This window comes from Pezoporus occidentalis, unplaced genomic scaffold (assembly GCF_034315485.1).
Source record: "Pezoporus occidentalis ecotype Australia unplaced genomic scaffold, CSIRO_AGI_Poc_V1 ctg67, whole genome shotgun sequence".
Classification (NCBI taxonomy): Eukaryota; Metazoa; Chordata; class Aves; order Psittaciformes; family Psittacidae; genus Pezoporus; species Pezoporus occidentalis.
The window spans coordinates 1,514,178-1,532,013 of NW_026916019.1; the positions used below are offsets into that span (position 1 = coordinate 1,514,178).

At 39.2% G+C, this 17,836-nt stretch overlaps 1 protein-coding gene across 7 annotated transcripts in view; it reads left to right on the forward strand.

The window, feature by feature from the left end:
• Window positions 1–1,154: 1,154 nt before the first annotated feature.
• SCAF8 (SR-related CTD associated factor 8) overlaps window positions 1,155–17,836 on the forward strand; it is a 94,299-nt gene continuing 77,617 nt past the window's right edge. For all 7 annotated transcript variants that reach the window (XR_009968923.1, XR_009968925.1, XR_009968924.1 and 4 more), the window contains exon 1: window positions 1,155–1,295. Coding sequence is in view for 4 of the 7 variants with exons in the window: in XM_062640875.1 (XP_062496859.1) it covers window positions 1,266–1,295 (30 nt within the window). In the remaining 3 variants the exon portion in view is untranslated. The remainder of the gene's footprint in view (window positions 1,296–17,836) is intronic.

Below are 17,836 nucleotides of genomic sequence, written 5' to 3' on the forward strand. Positions count from 1 at the left end.
AAGCTAAGATTTCATCCTCAGTGCTTCTGAGCTCCTTGAGCTTCCCTGCTGAAAGTGAGTCATGTGGCAGCCTCTGTGTTTGAGGGAACAAAATCTGTGCCCTGGAAGTAAATCCTGTTTGATGCAGCTGTTGCTGCTGGCATTTCTCAGGTGAGGTGTTGGTGCTTCAGGGGAGGTAGGTACCCTGCTGGGCTGGCATGGTGGGAGAGGATGTAGGTAGCACTGCTGTTCGTGGGGAAGCACATCCTCCTCAAACTTAATCTGAGAGTATGCCCTGGGTAATGGCGCAGTGGTGACTTAACACCTATGAATACCTGATGCTGGGTTTGGAGGCTTCTTAGTGTCAGACGGTCAAGTTACAATATTCAGGTGTTAAGTGCATTGGGACTTGTTACTGATTTGCAGTATGATTTTGTTGGTTTTCTCCTTTTGATTACTATTATTTGCTCACCGTTTGTGATTTTTTTTTTTTTAATTATTTTCTTCTATGTCCCGCAGATACTTTTTCCTGCTGTTTGTCTTCAAGCCTGCATGCAGTTCCCGGTTTCGGCGGTGGGCCTTGCCGTGTGGTGCGGCTCTGCGGCAAGGTTATCAGTAGGACCACTCCTCCGGGTATTACGGCCTCCGGCTGGGACGCTAAAACAGCGTCTTCCCCCACAACTCCTGGACTTTCTCCGCTGAGAAAACACCATGGCGTTTCTCACCTCACGCCCGTAACCCATCACCTCACGCCAGCTCCCAAGACCGGGCGCGGATGAAGGAGGCGTAGCCGGCGGCGCAGGGCGGGCCGGGACGCCATCCCGACAGCACCTCAGTGGCGCGGCCCGGCGGGCGGACGGGTAGGCGCTGCCCGACAGGTGGCGCTGTAGCCTCCTGCGCCGCTCTCTGCTGCTTTCGGAGCTGCGCTGCGAGGAGTCTCCGTGTGTCCGCCATATTGGTGCCCGCGCCGCAGCCACTGCGCGTTGTTCCTCCATCTCCTGCCGTTGCGGCCGAGCGGGAGAAGGGACGGGACGGGACGTCGGCGCCGCTGCCGGGCGGGAAGCGGGGGGAGGAGGCTGCGCGCTGCCGGGAGGAGACGGAAACGAGCGGGCCCCGCATCCCTCCGCGGCCGCCCCCTGCGCCACCCGCCATGGCGAGGAGGCCCGGCGGCCCCTGAGCGAGGCGCACACTCACAAACAGATCGAGACTAGCCATCCTCTGGGCCGCGGCCCGTCCCGGCCGCTATCAGCTGAGAGAAGCCGCCCGGCTCCCGCCTCCACCACGACATGGAGGCCGTGAAAGCTTTTAACAGCGAGGTGTGTAACCCCTCTACCCGCTCCTTCCCCTCGGGGTCGGGGAGCGGGCGGGGCCCCGGGGTCCGGCGTCTTCGCTGCCCTCTCCCGCTGCGATGCAGGGAAGGGGCGGGAACGGGGCAGACGGCGGCGGCGGGGGGGGGGCTCTCCGGTGTGAGAGGTGCACCCAGGGGTTGTCCTCAAGTCGGGCAGGAGCGGGACTTTGTCGTTGACGCTGGAAACAGGAGCGGGGAGAGGGTCATGGAGCCACCCCCCCACCTCCCCGCTCCTCCTTCCGCCGTGAGGCTGGGGGAGACTGGTCGTCGGAGGGCAGATCTGGCGGCGAGGACACGCGAGAGCGGGAGAAGGCCGAGGAGGAAGAGAAGGAGGCCTCTCGTGCGCCCGGGATTGCGGTGGGGCGAGTGATGCCCGGCCAACTTCATGCAGTGGCCGCAGGGGAGGCGGGGGGGCTTCCTGTAGAGCCGTGCAGTGCTCCTGCCGCCCTCGTACTCCTTGCTCGTTCATGTGTGCCCAGACCTCGCCAGCGCGCCCTTTAACACTTCTTGTAGCTGTGCTTTCAATCTGGGTATGGGGAGTACAAAGGCCCGGAGGCTCGTCGCCGTTTGAGAATTGTGTATTCGCTGTGCTCAGGATGGAAGCAGGCATTGTTTATGTGTTACACGTTGCTATGGTCGTGCACCAAAGTACCGCGCTGAGAGTGGGCTAGGGCACCCACAAACACTCTTGCAGGCTCAGGTACTACGCGTATGGCACCTGGCTTCTCTTTTGTGCCTGTCGTTAATGTTTATTTTATTGCAGGATAGTTCTTTTGGCAACTCTGCTTTGTTCCTTTTCAACAAGAGTTTGTGTCGTCTATATTTTGAAGTTGAGGCGAGAGCAAAGGAAATAAATATTTTCTTTTTAGGAAGTCATGTGTCTTAAATTAACTATAGACAGTATCAGCTGTGGTTACAATGTATATACTTCTACAGACTGCTCTTGTACTGGAAGTCTGGGTTGCCCTCTTGCTATCCCCAGTGGGGAGGTGGTACAGTTTTAATGATTTTAAGTAATACAGTGCTGGTTTGGGTTCTTAAAATGTTAATTTGATTTGTCGTGGAACAATGTGCCAACCATGTTGTTTCTACAAGCCACAATAAGAGAGATTTTTAAAATGGGTAGTTCCTCTCTAATAACTCAGTAGCAGTTGGACATCCCTAACTGATGTGCAATTCTAGATGTTGCACTTCATGCAATTTGAATTCTTAAGTAGAAGTCGCACTGTAGCTACTAGAAGAAAAATAAACACTATAAATATTTTTTTCCTTTTATTTGGTTGGCTTATGGGCTGTATTATTAAGTGGGGAAAAAGAGGGTCTGCTCACAAGAATGTAAGTAGATTAGAACCTTTTTCTTGTATATATCTACTAACATAAGCAGTCTTCACTTTCATACTGAAAAACAACTGGCTGACTTGCTGAGCACTCAGGTATAAGTAATGTAAAAATAATTAACTCTGAAGACTTATGGTAAGAACTGTGCTAAGGAGGAGAGATTTAGAATATGCCTGAAACTTTCGAAGTGCTTGAAAAACAGTAAATTTAGGGGTGTTGGAAAAGCAAATGTAGGAGATCAGGCAATGACACTTTGACCAACTTATCTCCTATGGTATAAATAGACAGCATCTATGAATAGGCTTGTTTTTATGACTTCTTTTTCAGTTTTGTTTTAACCTCTGTTTCTGTATTTGAATGATGGACTACACTGATGGGAAGGTTTTAAAGATGCTATGAGTAAACCCCTGATCCTGGAAGTAAGCAGTACAAGAAAGACTTGATACATTTGGGGAATCTTGAGTGTCATGGCTAGCCACTCTAACACCTCTGTACCCAGTGTAGAACTTCACATTAACTTAACTTTCCATCATTGTCTCTGGTCTAACTGGCCTATATACACTTTGCATTTAGAACTGTGAAATGATTAATAAATATTTAAAGTAGCTGAAATTTGTGTCTGTAAATTGTATTTTGTGCTATATCTAAATGTGTTTAGCTTACACAATATTTGTCTTTCACATCTAAAAATCCTTTTCTTTGTTTATATTATGTTTTAAGGTCATATTGCACTCCAGAAATCACATCAGATTTCTGTTCTAGAGATTTTTGGCTTAAAATAGATTTAAATTAAATTTAGCAGCAGATGGGGTAGACTAAATTGTACAGAAACTTTTACCATACAGTCTTACACAGTTTGAATTTCATTAATAATTTTATAGTATTTTATATAGCTTACTGGTGAAATCTAGATGACGCTTTAGAAAGAACATTCCAAATACATTTAAACACATAAGTCTGCAGGTTAGGTACTTCTGGGGTTGGGGTGGGGTTTTTTTTTGTTTGTTGGGGGGGGGGAATTGTTGTGTTTTTTTTTTTTTTTTGTTTTTTTTTTATTCTTAAGATATTGTGTTTGAATTCTGCAGTAAAGCTAAAATAAAGGCAACTGTCCTTTTAGGTAGGATAACTTACTCCAAATGTGTGTATATTATACCTATCCTATGACAGTCGCGATTGAAGTGATTAGCATAGGCTTGTCATTAATTTGATTAGAAAGAAATACCTGAAGTTTATTTGAACTCTGACGATTGGAGATTATGCCAGCTATTATGCAAAGCTGTTCAATGTCTAGTGATGGTACATGGCACTGTCAGTGCTGTACCTAGTCATACGTATAAAATTAGCGCTAAGATTGAAAATCTTGGAAAAGATAAATTTAGATGAGAAATAATCACACTCCTAAATAAAACATGCTTGGTATTCTTTTCATGTAATGGTTGATATTTTACTATTTAGTTAAAACTGCTAGGCAACCAAAAAATAGAATATAATACAACTGACTTGGTATGAGGTAATTGAGAGTGTTTTATACAACATAGTTTATCACTTGCTGCAGTTGCCATCATGAAGGCTAAACCTTGCAGGATCATTTTCTCTCAGGTCTCAGTTCAGGCCCTGAGTTTTTTTCTGAAAATGACAGTATCAAATTTAAGAACAGTTCGTGACAGAATGACTGAAATGTTTCAAATTCTTTATGTATTCCACAAAATGTATTTTGTTAGAAAGGAATTGGACTAGAAGCAAGCATGCGTACCATCATAGTTCCGGCACTGGGTAATATTTTAGTTGCAAACTTATATAATTAAAACTCAGTATTTCTTTACATAGTTCAGAGTTAAAGTCTTGCTGCCAGCTTCAAATCTAGCTATTACACTGGTTTCAGGTACTGTACCTGAAGTTGGTTTTGGGTGCTATACTCCCCAGAATTTTCTTGCAATACTTGGCCTTTGTGCAGTAATATGAGCTTTGTTAAGTCTTGCTGAGTATGATGCTGCCCTTACTGTTTTTTTTCTTTTTTTTTCATTTTTTTAATTTAAAAACAAAAAAATCTCATGCAAATACATATATATGTGTGTATGGAGATATATATATATATACACACATGTAGTATTTCATTTCATCATTGACAAGTACATGTACTTTCTAACTTGCAGAGGCCGGCACCTGCAGGTTTGAGCTATGGCCATGTAGGTTAGTAATGACGAAACCTACCTAGGGCAGTTTGATAGGTTAAAAAAATCCCAAACCATACCTAATCAAAGAATTTACATTGTTGAATCCAGTTCTACAAATTTGGTCTGAAATGTAGTGGAAGAATTTCAGGTTTTGTATTTGTCTTACAACACAATATATTATGATATTGGAGAGGTGATTTTGAAAAGGGCAATTGTATGTTTTTAAAAAGAGAAAAAATATTAAGGCAAAGCTTCTCCCTAGAAGCCCAGGACTGAGAAAGTCGTGTATCTTCTGATTCCTTTCAGGAATGCTGTGTTCATTTGAGTGTTTTTTTTTTTAATGAAAAGTTTTAATTCCTCTTCTCTGTACTATTGGGTGCTGATCTTTTTATATACAAGGGGACTGAATGGAAAACTGTCACAGATGCGCAATTTGCTCTGTCTTAAAATTTTTCAATATGAGGGTGCACATAAAACACTGTAAGATTAAGATAGTGATTACAGTTTGCTTAAGGAGTGATGTGGGTTCCTGTGCATTTTCTTTTGTTAATCTGAATGTCTTCTAGGGTGTCACAAATAAAAATTCCACAGCATTGCTCAGCTGGGGTTCAGCTGTTTCTAACAGTGAAAATGGTTGTCCTCCCATAGCTCATTATAAAGTAGATTCACAGTGAACATCTGATGTTAGAATGGTTGTGGGAGCCACATAAGCCGATAAGTGATCACTGCTACTTTTGGATTAACTGGTTCTCCTGAAATTGGTCAGTGGTGGGGACGTAACTATCACTGATCATTTGGTGGCAATGCTGTGGTCTGTATACTCCACTTGTACTTCATTGTCTGTTGGTGACCTTTATGATGATGTTTCTTTAGAAGATATGTTTTAAGTGGCAGTGGGGAAACAATTTAGTGAACTACAATATTAGAAATGCGACCCTTGGAAATAACCCACATTTTAATTATTGAGGGTTGGAGTATAGGTGCAAAAAAAGCACAGAAGTGTAAATCAGATATTCTGGTTTAGACTGTTTTATTTAAATGGCATATTCTAAATCAGAGCAGCTTTTTCATGAAAGAATGCCAGTTGGTGCTAAAAAGAGCTAAATATTATGCCTCATGAAGATGCTAAATAGAGATTGATGCTGAATAGCTGGGGAGAGCAAAAAAAAAAAGGGGGGGGGGGGGGGATGCTCTTTGAAATAAGGAGCCAGGGTTTTGATTAGCACAAGTAGTGATACTAGTGATACATTTGAGGAACAGTGAAAGGGTGGAAGTTACTCCTTGGCAAGATATTTTTCTTAGGTTCTGCTGCATCTTTCATGTTAGCTGAAATACCTGAAACATCTGCAGGGCTTTTTTTCCTAGCTGCTGAGAAAATGAGAGCACTTTTGTCTGTTTCCTCTTCTCTATAATATTTTGCCAGTCATAAAAATAATGCACAACATTCATTTTCTCTGCTATTTTGAAGGATTCTGCAACTATGATACATTTAAATAAGCTTTCTTGGTTTTTGTTTATCTGGTACTGCAGTTATGGTCTGATAATTGTTAATTTTTGTTGTAGCAGATTGGGATGAAAGCTTTTGGTTTACCTTTATTCTTATTTTTCAGGAAAAACAAACAACTCCGTGATATTTTGGTGTGCATGTGAACACACATCTGAAAAGTCTGTTTTTTATTCTTAACCTCTGGGATGGATGTGAAAAAGGTCTTCTGTTTTATTTTGCTGTATAATTCCGTGGTGCTCCTCAGAGGAAAAACGTTTAATCTGTATAAACTGTATGAATTCCCTTAAGAGATAGCAAGATACGTAAGAATTTTGCTTTTGATGTCAGGAACATTAAGAATAATATCAGTGAAATGTAAATATTTCCACTCTGTTGTATCCCAGCAAGAGTTAACTTTTCTGACTTTCAGCTATTTACCTTTTTTTAAAAGGGTATAGGGAAAGAAAGCCCATTTCTCTTAAAGATACAGTAAATATTCAATTGGTGTTCACCTTATTAAATGTCTCCATGTGTACTTAATAAATATTTACAGTTTTAATATCACATTTTCAGATACTGATCTGACCTCAGACTTTCTCCAGCCACAGAATCTTGACTCTTGGCTGTGTAAAGACATCATCATGGGACGCTGTGGTGAAGGCCAAAATGTTAGGGGTTTTATTTTGTCCATATCTTGCTCAAGGATCTAATTTCTTTTGTGTAGTAGTATAGGACAGACACTGATTATTTCCCTGCCTTTGATATGTACACTTTAAATTTTTTCTTAAAGTGTGGTTTAGATTAGGTACCTGTGAGTCTGGGAGGGTAAGGTAGATCTGTGGATTCACCTGATGCTTTTGGATTGTAACTGCATAGCTTAAAGTATGAGTATTGATCTTGCCTGCTACTCTTTTAGAGTGCAGTGAACTGTTTTGTAGTTTAAAACAAATGCACTTCTCAACTTCATGACTTCATTTCAGATCCTTTGATTTTCACCTACTCAGGAAGACCATGCCTGGGGCTACAATCTTTAGCAAAGTACTTGAAATTATTTTAACAGGTCTTATTTGAGTTTGCCATCAGCAGTCTGTTTTCCTGTGGCCGTTGTAAAAGTGAAGTCTAGTAATCCAAATGGCTTTTTTACGGGGGAAAAAAAAAATCATACAGAATAAAACTATTTGATAAAGCAGGTCTTAAAATACAGTCTAGACACTTGATTACTTTTGTGAGGATTTTTTTCACTTGGGAAGAGGCCTGCTTTTTTTTCTTGTCTGTAAAATTGGTCCATCATTCTGCCTCCAGACAGCTACCAGGAAATTTATCCCGAGTGGCTGATTCAGCCTTGGTTAGAGCCCATGTTCCTGGCCTCAGCAACGGCTGGTGTAACTCTGTTGTGAGGCTTAGGACAGTGGTGCGTGTCTGTTCACATGTGTACCAGAGTTCAGCAAGTCTGGCTTTGAACTCATAAATCATAGAAGTCCTTGTTCCTGTATACAAACTTCTTGTGAATTGCGTGTGTGTTTCTTCCACTTCTTTGTGTCTTTGGAGCTACTTTTCTGCAGTATTTCTCTGGGAGCACTGGCAGCAGCAGCAGTCAGCTAAGTAGGTGACTTAACCTTATTCAGCAGCTGCATCTACACTCTAGGGTATATATTTTTTAAAAGAGGATCTTCAGGTACTGCTGTACCAGTTCTTGTCTTTGCCTCTCCTTGCCAGATGTACTGACCAAAAGAAGACTTTTTTTTTATTGTTATTTTTTTAAAAGCAATTAAAAAATATTGTTAACATTTGAAGGATGTAAGAGGAAATGAGCTTGTTGCCACCATGACCCTCTGCCAGATTTCTCTCCAGCATAAATGTGTGCTTGTAACAGCCTGCTCTTTGTGCTGTTACACTTTTGGCAAGTGAGCTACCATTTGTACAAAAATGGCAACTATGGATGCACAGTTCAGCGCTTTTCACTTATTTCAAGAGTATGTCTACAAAGGTTACCTGGCTTTACTGGGTCCAGTTTTTGATAGTATGAGTTGGGGGTTTTCTGTGTTTTGTTTTTGTTTGTTTGTTGTTTTGTTGTTGCTTTTACGTTGCAAATGAGTAATACTGGATTGCTATTTTTTCTCCTAGCTTTGTGATCATACAAAGGTAGCTAATGGGCATTTTTCTGATGCTTTGACATTCAGAAATAAAATGCACCTGTTTAGTACAATAAAATGCATACATGGAAGGTACAGCTTAGCACCTTTGTTATCATGTTTACTGTTGACTTTTTTTTTTAGCATTGGCAGAGGTTGCTTTCATTCCCATTTACAAAAGAGGACCAAAAAGAAGACACTTAAAAGCAGGGAGGTGGAGATGAAACTCAGGAGGCAGTGGTAGCAGGGGGTGGTCGTTTGGGGGGGATAGTGGCTAAGCAATAAAATGGTGTAGAGTAGCAATAGCTGAGAGATCTAAGGCACCTATTTTGGAAGTCTTAAGCTTTCTTTTTTTTTGTGAAGTTCTGCCTATAAATTGATTTTGAAAGATTGGAGTAAATACTCTTTTACAAACACTGATGACAACGGCACAGGGTTTTTTATGCAGGGCAAGAAACAGCTGTCTTACATGTTTGAATTGGAATTTTTAATTGATATAGCATGCAATTTTTGGAAACATATTTCAGAAAATCCATCATCTTGTGTTGTTTGGACTAGGGTTCAGTGTTTCCAAATACTCATTCAGTTGGAGTTTGAGTGGTAGGGGTTTCCTTATGTTTTTTTTTTTTGGTTTTCCATTTTTAGTATTTATTAATTACTTTCAAAAACTGAAGTAGAAGTAATTACGTGCATCCTTTACTTTCTATCCTTGTTATTCTACAGCTCTTTTTTTTCTTTTTTTCCTTTAAGAGGTATAAAATACTGTAAATTGCTGCTTACTCTAAAAATACTGGTTGAAAAATCTTTTCCTTATGGTGTGACTTCAGGGATCTCTCTTCATGGGTAGTTTAGAAATTAGCATGATAGATAAAAATACTAATATGTTGATACTGATGTGATTGCAGTTTTAAAAAGAGAAATAATCATGCTTAGAAATGTCTTTGGATTTTCCAGATGTTAAGTCCAAAGAGCTTAGAATGTATTAATTAGATTGCTGGAGGCCTATGGAAATACCTGTCAGGCTGGCTTTTTTAGAATGCTGAATCTCGTATACATATGAAGAAAACAAAGCTGGTTCATCTGAAAAAGAATATGTTATTCTCTCAGTCTCCTTAAATTACAGCCTCAGATAACATAGCTTAGTTACCAGGTATACCGTAGTAGTCCCAGCTGCTTAATTTTCAGAAAAGCAAAGTGGAACACTTAGTAGGAAAGGAGGAACGTTTGTAACACAAATATATTGGCTGGAGAAATCCAATTCACTATAAACCGTGAAGTTTCATTGTGAATTTAATCATCATACCATATCTAAGGAGAAAACATTTTGAAACCAACACTACAGGACAGCTTTTGTTGTGAGCCACTAAAACAGTTGGTAGAGAAAATTTGTGAGTCTTTGATTTTCATGATGGTTTGGATCTGTCCCTATATTTCATGTCACAGTTGCAGAGATGTGATCGTATTTGACTTCTCAAAGTCATTTAAGTCCATACTGCACCACACTTTGGAAAACCTGTGTGTTGCAACAGGAATGAAGGGCACTTCTCCAGTATGGGCTGCCCCAAAGCTCACCTGTGGAAATCTAGAGAAATTGACATTGTGCCTGAAGCTGATCAGTTTTGCTGTTGATGATCTGGAATTAGCTATAAAATAATGACAAAATGTTAAGGATGGGAATTGGCCATATGGCAGGAACAATGAGAAGACTTCAGAAAGTGAAATACCCCTGTTAATATATCTTGTTTTCTTGTGCAGTATCCTTTCAAACATCATCTGGACTTTTTGATCAGTCTTTTCTTTCTGTTGTTGGGTGTTTGAGCATTGGTGAAGCGCTTAGTCTAGCCTAGCTGTTTTATGTGGTCCATTTAGGTTTTTTTAAGCTTTTTGTTGCTGTGCAGGGAACATCCTAAATTACTACAAAGAGAAGGATGGGAGTTGTATTTTATGGCTTGTAAAAGGCTAGGAGCAAGTGAAGTACATTCTAGGGGCTGTTCTGAACTAAGCATTTGTTCCGTAGTTACATGCAGTTCAGGAGACCAGAGTTGAATCCAGGGAGTTTCTTTAAATTCCAATTTTGTGTTCATAGTCTTATTTGTACAAAGCAGCCTGTACCAACAGAATTTAGAAACTTTCTTTGAAAGTAGTATTGAAGAGGGCTTAGAGGAAATTGTAAATAGGCTGCAACATGCCTTTTGGTTTGAATTTATGAAAACTAAAATGGAATTGGCATTCCGTCTTAAATCGCTCAGGTTCAGTAAATCTGAAAGTCATAATTGTGCTTCCTCAAAATGAAAGGGGCAGGAGAAAGACTGAGCAAAGGCGGTGATGGTAACACCTGACCTCTTCATGCATTGAAATGTGGTGGCCTGACGAGACTGCTCTATCTCATTTCACTTAATTGCTTATCCTCTCAGTTGGGATGAATATTCATATGTCCTCTTTAAACATAAACATATGTTAAGAGTGCTGTATAATACATCTGCCGTGTAGGGGGTAAGCTTTTTGTGTAAGTGTTCTTGGTTGCTTTTAAATTTTTTATAAATCAATTAAGTGCACCAGTAAAAGGAAGACACACTGGGATATCAAGCATATTGTCTGTTATTTTATGTTTGTTAATTTAAACTACATCATGTGCTTTAAATATTTTAAAACAATTGTATTAAGATAGTTGCTGTTGACTTGCAACCCTCTCTTCTGTGCTTTTTTTTAATGTTGGATTTTGGCAACACATATTGTCTTGCTTGATTACTGGAAGAAAATAACTTTTCGTTGTTTTCTGCCTGAACTGAAATACCTTTATACATAATGGAGCATCTGCCATTCTGGTTGACCTACATACGCATCTTTCATATATGTTTTAATATTTCTGTGCAGGGCAGAGAGCAGGCAATAAGGTGCTGATTGGATTTAAGTAACAGTTTGGGTCGCTAGGTCCTAGTTAGCATGAAGAAAAAGTCCTATTCACTGAGGGATGAGCTCGTGTAATTTAGGTAACTTTTCCTAGAGGTTAAATTTCAGGAGAGTATGTAAAACGTAATGTAATAGAAATTTGTTTGTTCTTTCCTTTTTTTAATAACTGACAATACTCTTGTTCTTTGCCGTGTGGTGGTATAAGTATTTGGTAAGCAATTCAGTGTCTATTTCTGTATATACAATTGGATTTAATTTAATGTTGCTGAAATGAGAAAAAAAGAACTTGTTAAGGTAATATGTATTAAGTCGTGACTTCTAAGTATATATTTTGTCTTTTACAACTCAAAATTGCGTACATTTAGTATTATATACAGTGTCTGGTTAGTGTTGTGTCCTGGAGCAGCCAGAGAAAAATGTAAACATATTTCAGTAAAGATATGTGTAATTGTTATCCCTGATACTGCTGCTTCTTGTAATCTCAGAGATTGGTCTGAATCTTAGAGTATCAGTATTCAAATGCTAATTCCCTTAGCTGCTGTAACAGTTTAACAGGTATTCATTTATATGAATATCTGTTCCTTTGGATCGTGTGAGACCAGAGGTGTCCATAGCTTTCAAGCCTTTTAATAGGCAGAGCTATTCATATATGAAAAAATATTTCCAAGCCACTCTTCTCCCGCTTTTGTAAGATGTGGCCAGAGGTATGAAAAAGGATATATAATTCATGAATCTGTGTTTTAATGAAGTTAGTAGTTCATTTTAATTTTCATTCAAAATTTTGATAGGGAAACACCTGTCTTGTCTCTTTCTTGCCTGTTGAATAAGGGTAGTGAAAGATCTTGGAATTAAGTGGTGGGCTTTGTGGAATTGTAGTATGCCACCCATGGAGATGCAGTAAGTAACTTGCTCTGTAAATGACTGACCATCCAGAGGTTCGTGTGCATGCTGCCTAGTCTTCCCTTGAGAAATGTTAGACTGTAGCTTAGCACCGTGTAATATACTGCCTTGTAAGTTACAGTGATTTGCAATAGAGTACATTTTTTACTGATATTTACAATAGATTTAACTTTCTAAGCACTTTCTGAATTACAGTTGTGATGATAAAAACATTGTTTGCATTACTGAACAATCAAAAATTTGAAATGCACTGATGAATTCCCAGATTTTCCATTATCTTTCTCTTGAAGAACACTTTTCTTGACAGAATTAAATAAAAAATGCAGAGCTGAAACTCTGCTTTATCTATACCATCAACAATATGTTTTGCCTTTTCCTCCACTTCCATTGTGTAATTTATATAGCTTATTAAATCTTTGAGCAAGCCCCTATCTTTTTCCCCAAAAGTTTGGAAATAGGACTTTGTTTACTTAGGATGATGTTGGGGACAGGGAGTATTAATGATACTGTTAAGTTTAACTTTTATGTACACTAGAATATTACATTTTATGTAGGTTCGTAACTCTTGATATCATTATTTGATGTGCAATCATTACATCCATTTATCAGATAGAGGAAGGTATGAAATTGAGTATGATCGGCCTTATATACTAGCTTGGTCTGTTCTTGGATATGATATTTAAATGCACCTTTATTTAATAAATCCATTGCAGTTGAAACCTGTTCTTTCTGGAGCATGTGCATGAGGAAATACCAGTTTTTCCATTGCCCAAAGAATGCAAACTAAGTCCCTGTGAGGACAATTTTCCATCTATTTTATGATGATATTGATTACAGTGTAGAGAGTGGTATGGAGGAAATGTTTGTTTTAGGATATGATACTAAAAACTGGGTCTTTTAGGATTTTTTTTGTTTGTTTGGGGATTTTTTGTTGTTATTGTTAACTAATGTAAGAACAGCAAAGATATCTCTGTTGGAGGTGATAAGAAGTAGAAGACTGAATTTGTTTAAAACAATACACAGGTGCATATGATAAAATGAGGAAAAATTGGTGTAAATTTTATGAAAGAAAATAATGTGTCATGTATATACGAGGTTCTTTGCGAGAATTGGGAGGCACATGGACAGGGAAGAGCAAGGTGGTGTTACTTGGATTTCTGAAAAGTAATTGAGAAGTTCCATCCCCAAAAGTTTGAAAAGAAGTTCAGTTTCAATGGAAAGTGCATCCTTACATTGATGAATGACTGCTAAAAGAAGAGATGGCAGAAAAGTTCATGTGTGAAAATAAATAATCTTTTTTTCTTATATGGGTTTCTGCTGAGGATCTGTGCATTTCAATGTATTTGTAAATGCTGTGGAAAAGGGATAGAATGATGAGGCAGAGAAATTTATTGAGAATACTAAGTTATACAGAATGTTGGTACTAAACAGCTAGCCATGAGGGACTGCAAAAGAACATTGCTGTACTGACTGTTAGATGGCATCCTATAATTTCATCAAGTTAAAATGTGGTAATGCAAGCTGAGGAGTATGGAAAAGGCAACCCTTGCTTTATGTACACAGTGATGGGCACTGAAATTCTATAAATTGGTAATTAATAAGATCTTGCAATTGAAATGATAATGTCTGTTCAAAGTTCATCAGTAGTGAAAATCGGAATCCTGAAAATTGCTAGGAAAGAAACAGAAACTGATTATGCTACCAGTACCTCTCTATCTTATGCTACATGCAGTCTAGTTTGCACCTCATGGCCATTCTGGTGGAACTGCATGTACAGAGAAGGACAGAAAGAACAGCCGAAGGAATGGAACAGGTCTGTATGAGAAATTACTAAATACTAATACATATATCAGATTAGAGCAGAGTTGTTTGAAAGATGATGGGGTAGGGGTCTATAGTACTGTAAATACAGAAGACATAGATCACCGTCTTCCCCAGTGGAGAAGCTAGGTAAATCTAGTGTCACCAGTGAGATGGTGTCACCATTTTTTTTTTTTTTCAAATATAAAAAAAAGAAAAAAAATGTTTCTTTACACATGTTTGGATTAAACTTTGCTCCTTTGCCAAAAGATGTTGGGAATGCTAAAGACTTACATTTGTTGAAAAGTAAATTTGAATTCCCTAAGTGGAGGGAATTCAGAGATTTATGAAAAAAATAGTTAGTGCTGGCTCAGGAATCACTGAGCCTGTAGGTTGCTGGTAGCTAAAATAATATGGAGAGAAAGTATCACTAAAAGGGCAACTATATATTACCTCCCATAAACATTCTCTATTGAATGCTGTTTCTTTTTGTTTTCTGTGAACTAGTGGTATACATTAGTAAATAACATTTTCTACCATGCCCTAGCACAAAAAAAAAATGAGAAGTGGGGAGAGAAAGGGGGGCAAAAGAACAGGAAAAAAAGGAGGTGGAATTATTATGGGAAGGTAGGAAGGTGTTAAGAATAAAGACAATATTCGAGAAGGGAACCAGAGAGGGTCAGAGAGAAACAATTCTTACACCAACCATCACTTCTTGGTGGGATCCAGGTGGGAGTGGTTGCCCTTTGGTAATGCTCAGCCCAGAGACATGATTAGACAAGGCATTGAAACAGTTCCCAGGTCTCTGTTGTCAAGCTTCCTGTTTTTCCTGACACTTGAAATGGCCAAGCTGACTAGGCCTGGGTGAAGTTTGACAAGAACATCCCAAGACTTTGTGAGACTTCGGATGTGGAGGGTAAATTAAAAAAGGAGTGCATATGCAGTTTCAGGACATTCTGAGGAACTGGAAAAGGAACATGGCATATTTGATAGCCGTATGGTGAGAGGGTCTTCCTCTTACCAGGGAATGGGTGTGAGTCAGGATCACATGAGCTTCTCTGTCTCAAGTCCTCCACTGAGAATTTTCCAACTTGCATCCCTGTTAAGCAATAGACTTAGTTAACAACATAAGCTACCACACTGGGTATGGCAGTAAGTCATGCTACTTAATGTTTTAGTGTGACACAAGGCCGAGTTGGAGGAGTGAAGCACAGCTGGATAGGGATGTCTTTTTGAGGTGTGATTCCAAGGTGAATTGGGTTAGCTGTTACACATCCTACTAAAGAGACATGAGGAGAAATTATTGATCATTCTGGAGGTGTAATGCAGATTTGACCCACTGTGTCTCTCTGTTGCATTTCTGTACAGTTGAGTTAGGATAAGAACTTGTAACAACATTTATTTTTGCAATTCAGACAGTAACAAAACAGGTTTAGGGAGTCTTAACAAAATCAGAATAAAAATCCACCCTTAAAACTACCTATTACTTTGATAATCTTGAAGACTTTCAGTGCTGTCTGTCTCATAAGGTGTTCTGTGCTTACATGGCCATTTGGCTGGTATCTGATTCACACTTTGCAAGATCATTACCTTGGGAATTGCTTTCATTGACACAGATTAGGATTTGGTGATAAGAGTATCCTTGTGGATTCATTTTGTCCCTGAAGTGCCATTCAGATTCAAGCCTTCCCTTAAAGATTTCCTGTGATTTATATTGAGTGTTAAATCAGACATGCATACTTCTGTCAATGATTTACTGATTGTCCCCGGACTAATTATCAAAATGGTGATGTGTGTAGGGCATGGCTGGGTGGAGTCATCATTCGGTAAAGTAGTAAACCAGCTGCCCCACAGACAAGTTTACTGCGAATTGATCTTGTGTTTTCTTTAGCTGTAGAAGGGTTGGGAAGATTGTTTACTTGTGTTTTGTAGTTTCCAGTATTGTTTACAATGTGTTTGGGGCTGAGCATATTCAGACGTTTATAATACTTGAGAGGGGTGGTTCGGAGTCCGGTCCACAGCTTTCTGCAATAAACTAATAGAACATGAAAATTTCACTGACATTTAAATTAAATGTATACTGCCGTTAAGTGTGCAGAGTTGAAAAAAATCACTGGCACTTTTTACAGTAACTTAAAAGTATTCTCTTTACTTTTGCTATGCTTTTTTTCTCAGAGAGGAAAAGCCTGCATTTAATGTTCCTTCTAACTTGATTATTTAACATTTGGCTTTGGTTTTGTTTGGGTTTTTTTGTTTGTTTGCTTGTTTTTGTTTTTGTTTGTTTTTATTTTACCAGTAGAGTCAGACTTTTGTGACTTGTCTCTGATTGTGTTACACTCCCCTATCCCCCTCAGTCAAATTCTGTAGAAGTTAAGTCCTTGTTCCTTCTTAACGTTTGTTCTTTGGCAGTCATTAACGTTGTTTTCTTTAGCATCAGACATGCAGTTGCTTTCTGTTGCTCAGTTAATTTTGTATGTGATAACGCTGTTTACCTCTAGGGAGGAAATGTCCCACTTTTAGTTTTCTGGGTAATGTGCTATAGTTCAGAATACACAATGCAAAGTAATGCTTTGTATGTTTTTTGTAATGGATTTTGTAGGGATTTATCAGGGTTTAACCTTTCAATTTATTCAAGTCAGTTGGTCTTACTAAAGTAGCATTCTCCCAAGTGTTGTGTTTGTGTTGCAACTTTGCTCAGGAGAGCCTTTTTTTGCCAGAATGGCTCTTGGGTGAATACACGGCCCTTTCCAGTATTCTTTTCAGGGCAAATATCAGGAGACTCTTTCTCCCCTTAGATATTAGGATAGCTGGGAAGTATTTGTTTCGTTTAGATTAGGTTTTTGTTTGTCTTGTTGTTTTTGTTTCTGGTGCAAAATCAATTAAAAAATGAACTGAGAGGGGGAGGAGGGAGAATTGATCCAACAGTGTGTTCTATGTTGGTGTTTTTAAATTATATTTTGATATGTGTATGTATCATCAATTGGTGACAGCTGTGCAGTGTTTGGAGAGAAATATTTATTCTTTTAGCATACATTTTAAAAAGAGATTCCAAAGTGTGGTGCTCACTACAGCAGTGCCTCAAATTACAAAAGCAAGTTTCTGTACTTACTGATTTTTCACATAAGAAATAGTGCAAATACTTTCAGAATATAACTCCGTCCAAATGTGAACCCAAGAAAACTAGAGAAAACAGGTTTTGTTGATGGTCAGGTAGCTATCAGCAGTGACCAAACACCTTAAATACTGATCAGTTTTGTCTTTTGAGGCAATTGTTTTGTATAGAATCATAGAAAATGGTTTGGCTTGGAAGGGACCTTAAAGGTCGTTTAGTTCCACCCCACCTGCCACAGGAAGGGACACCTTCCACTATACCAGGTTGCTCACAGTCCCATCCAACCTGGCCTGGGTCATTTCCAGGAATGGGGCAGTCGCAGGTTCTCTGGGCAGCCTGTGCCAGCGCCTCACCAGCTTCATAAGGAAGAATTTTTCTTAATGTCTAATTTAAATCTCCTCCCCCCACCGTGGGTTTATGTTTATCCAGAAAAGCAGGTAAATGGCTAGTGAGTAGAATTAAGCAGATTTTCTTGACTCTTCACAGAATCAATGGTAGCAGAGCCATAAAGCATGCTTTTTGAAGTCTGCATAATGGTTTCTGTGTCTGTCCCTTTGATTTCTTCTTCCAGTTTGTATTGTAAATGTGACTAGCATGCTTTGAAACTTCTGAAACTTGTTTTGGGTTTGTTTTTTGCCACTTGAAGATTGCAGCTTT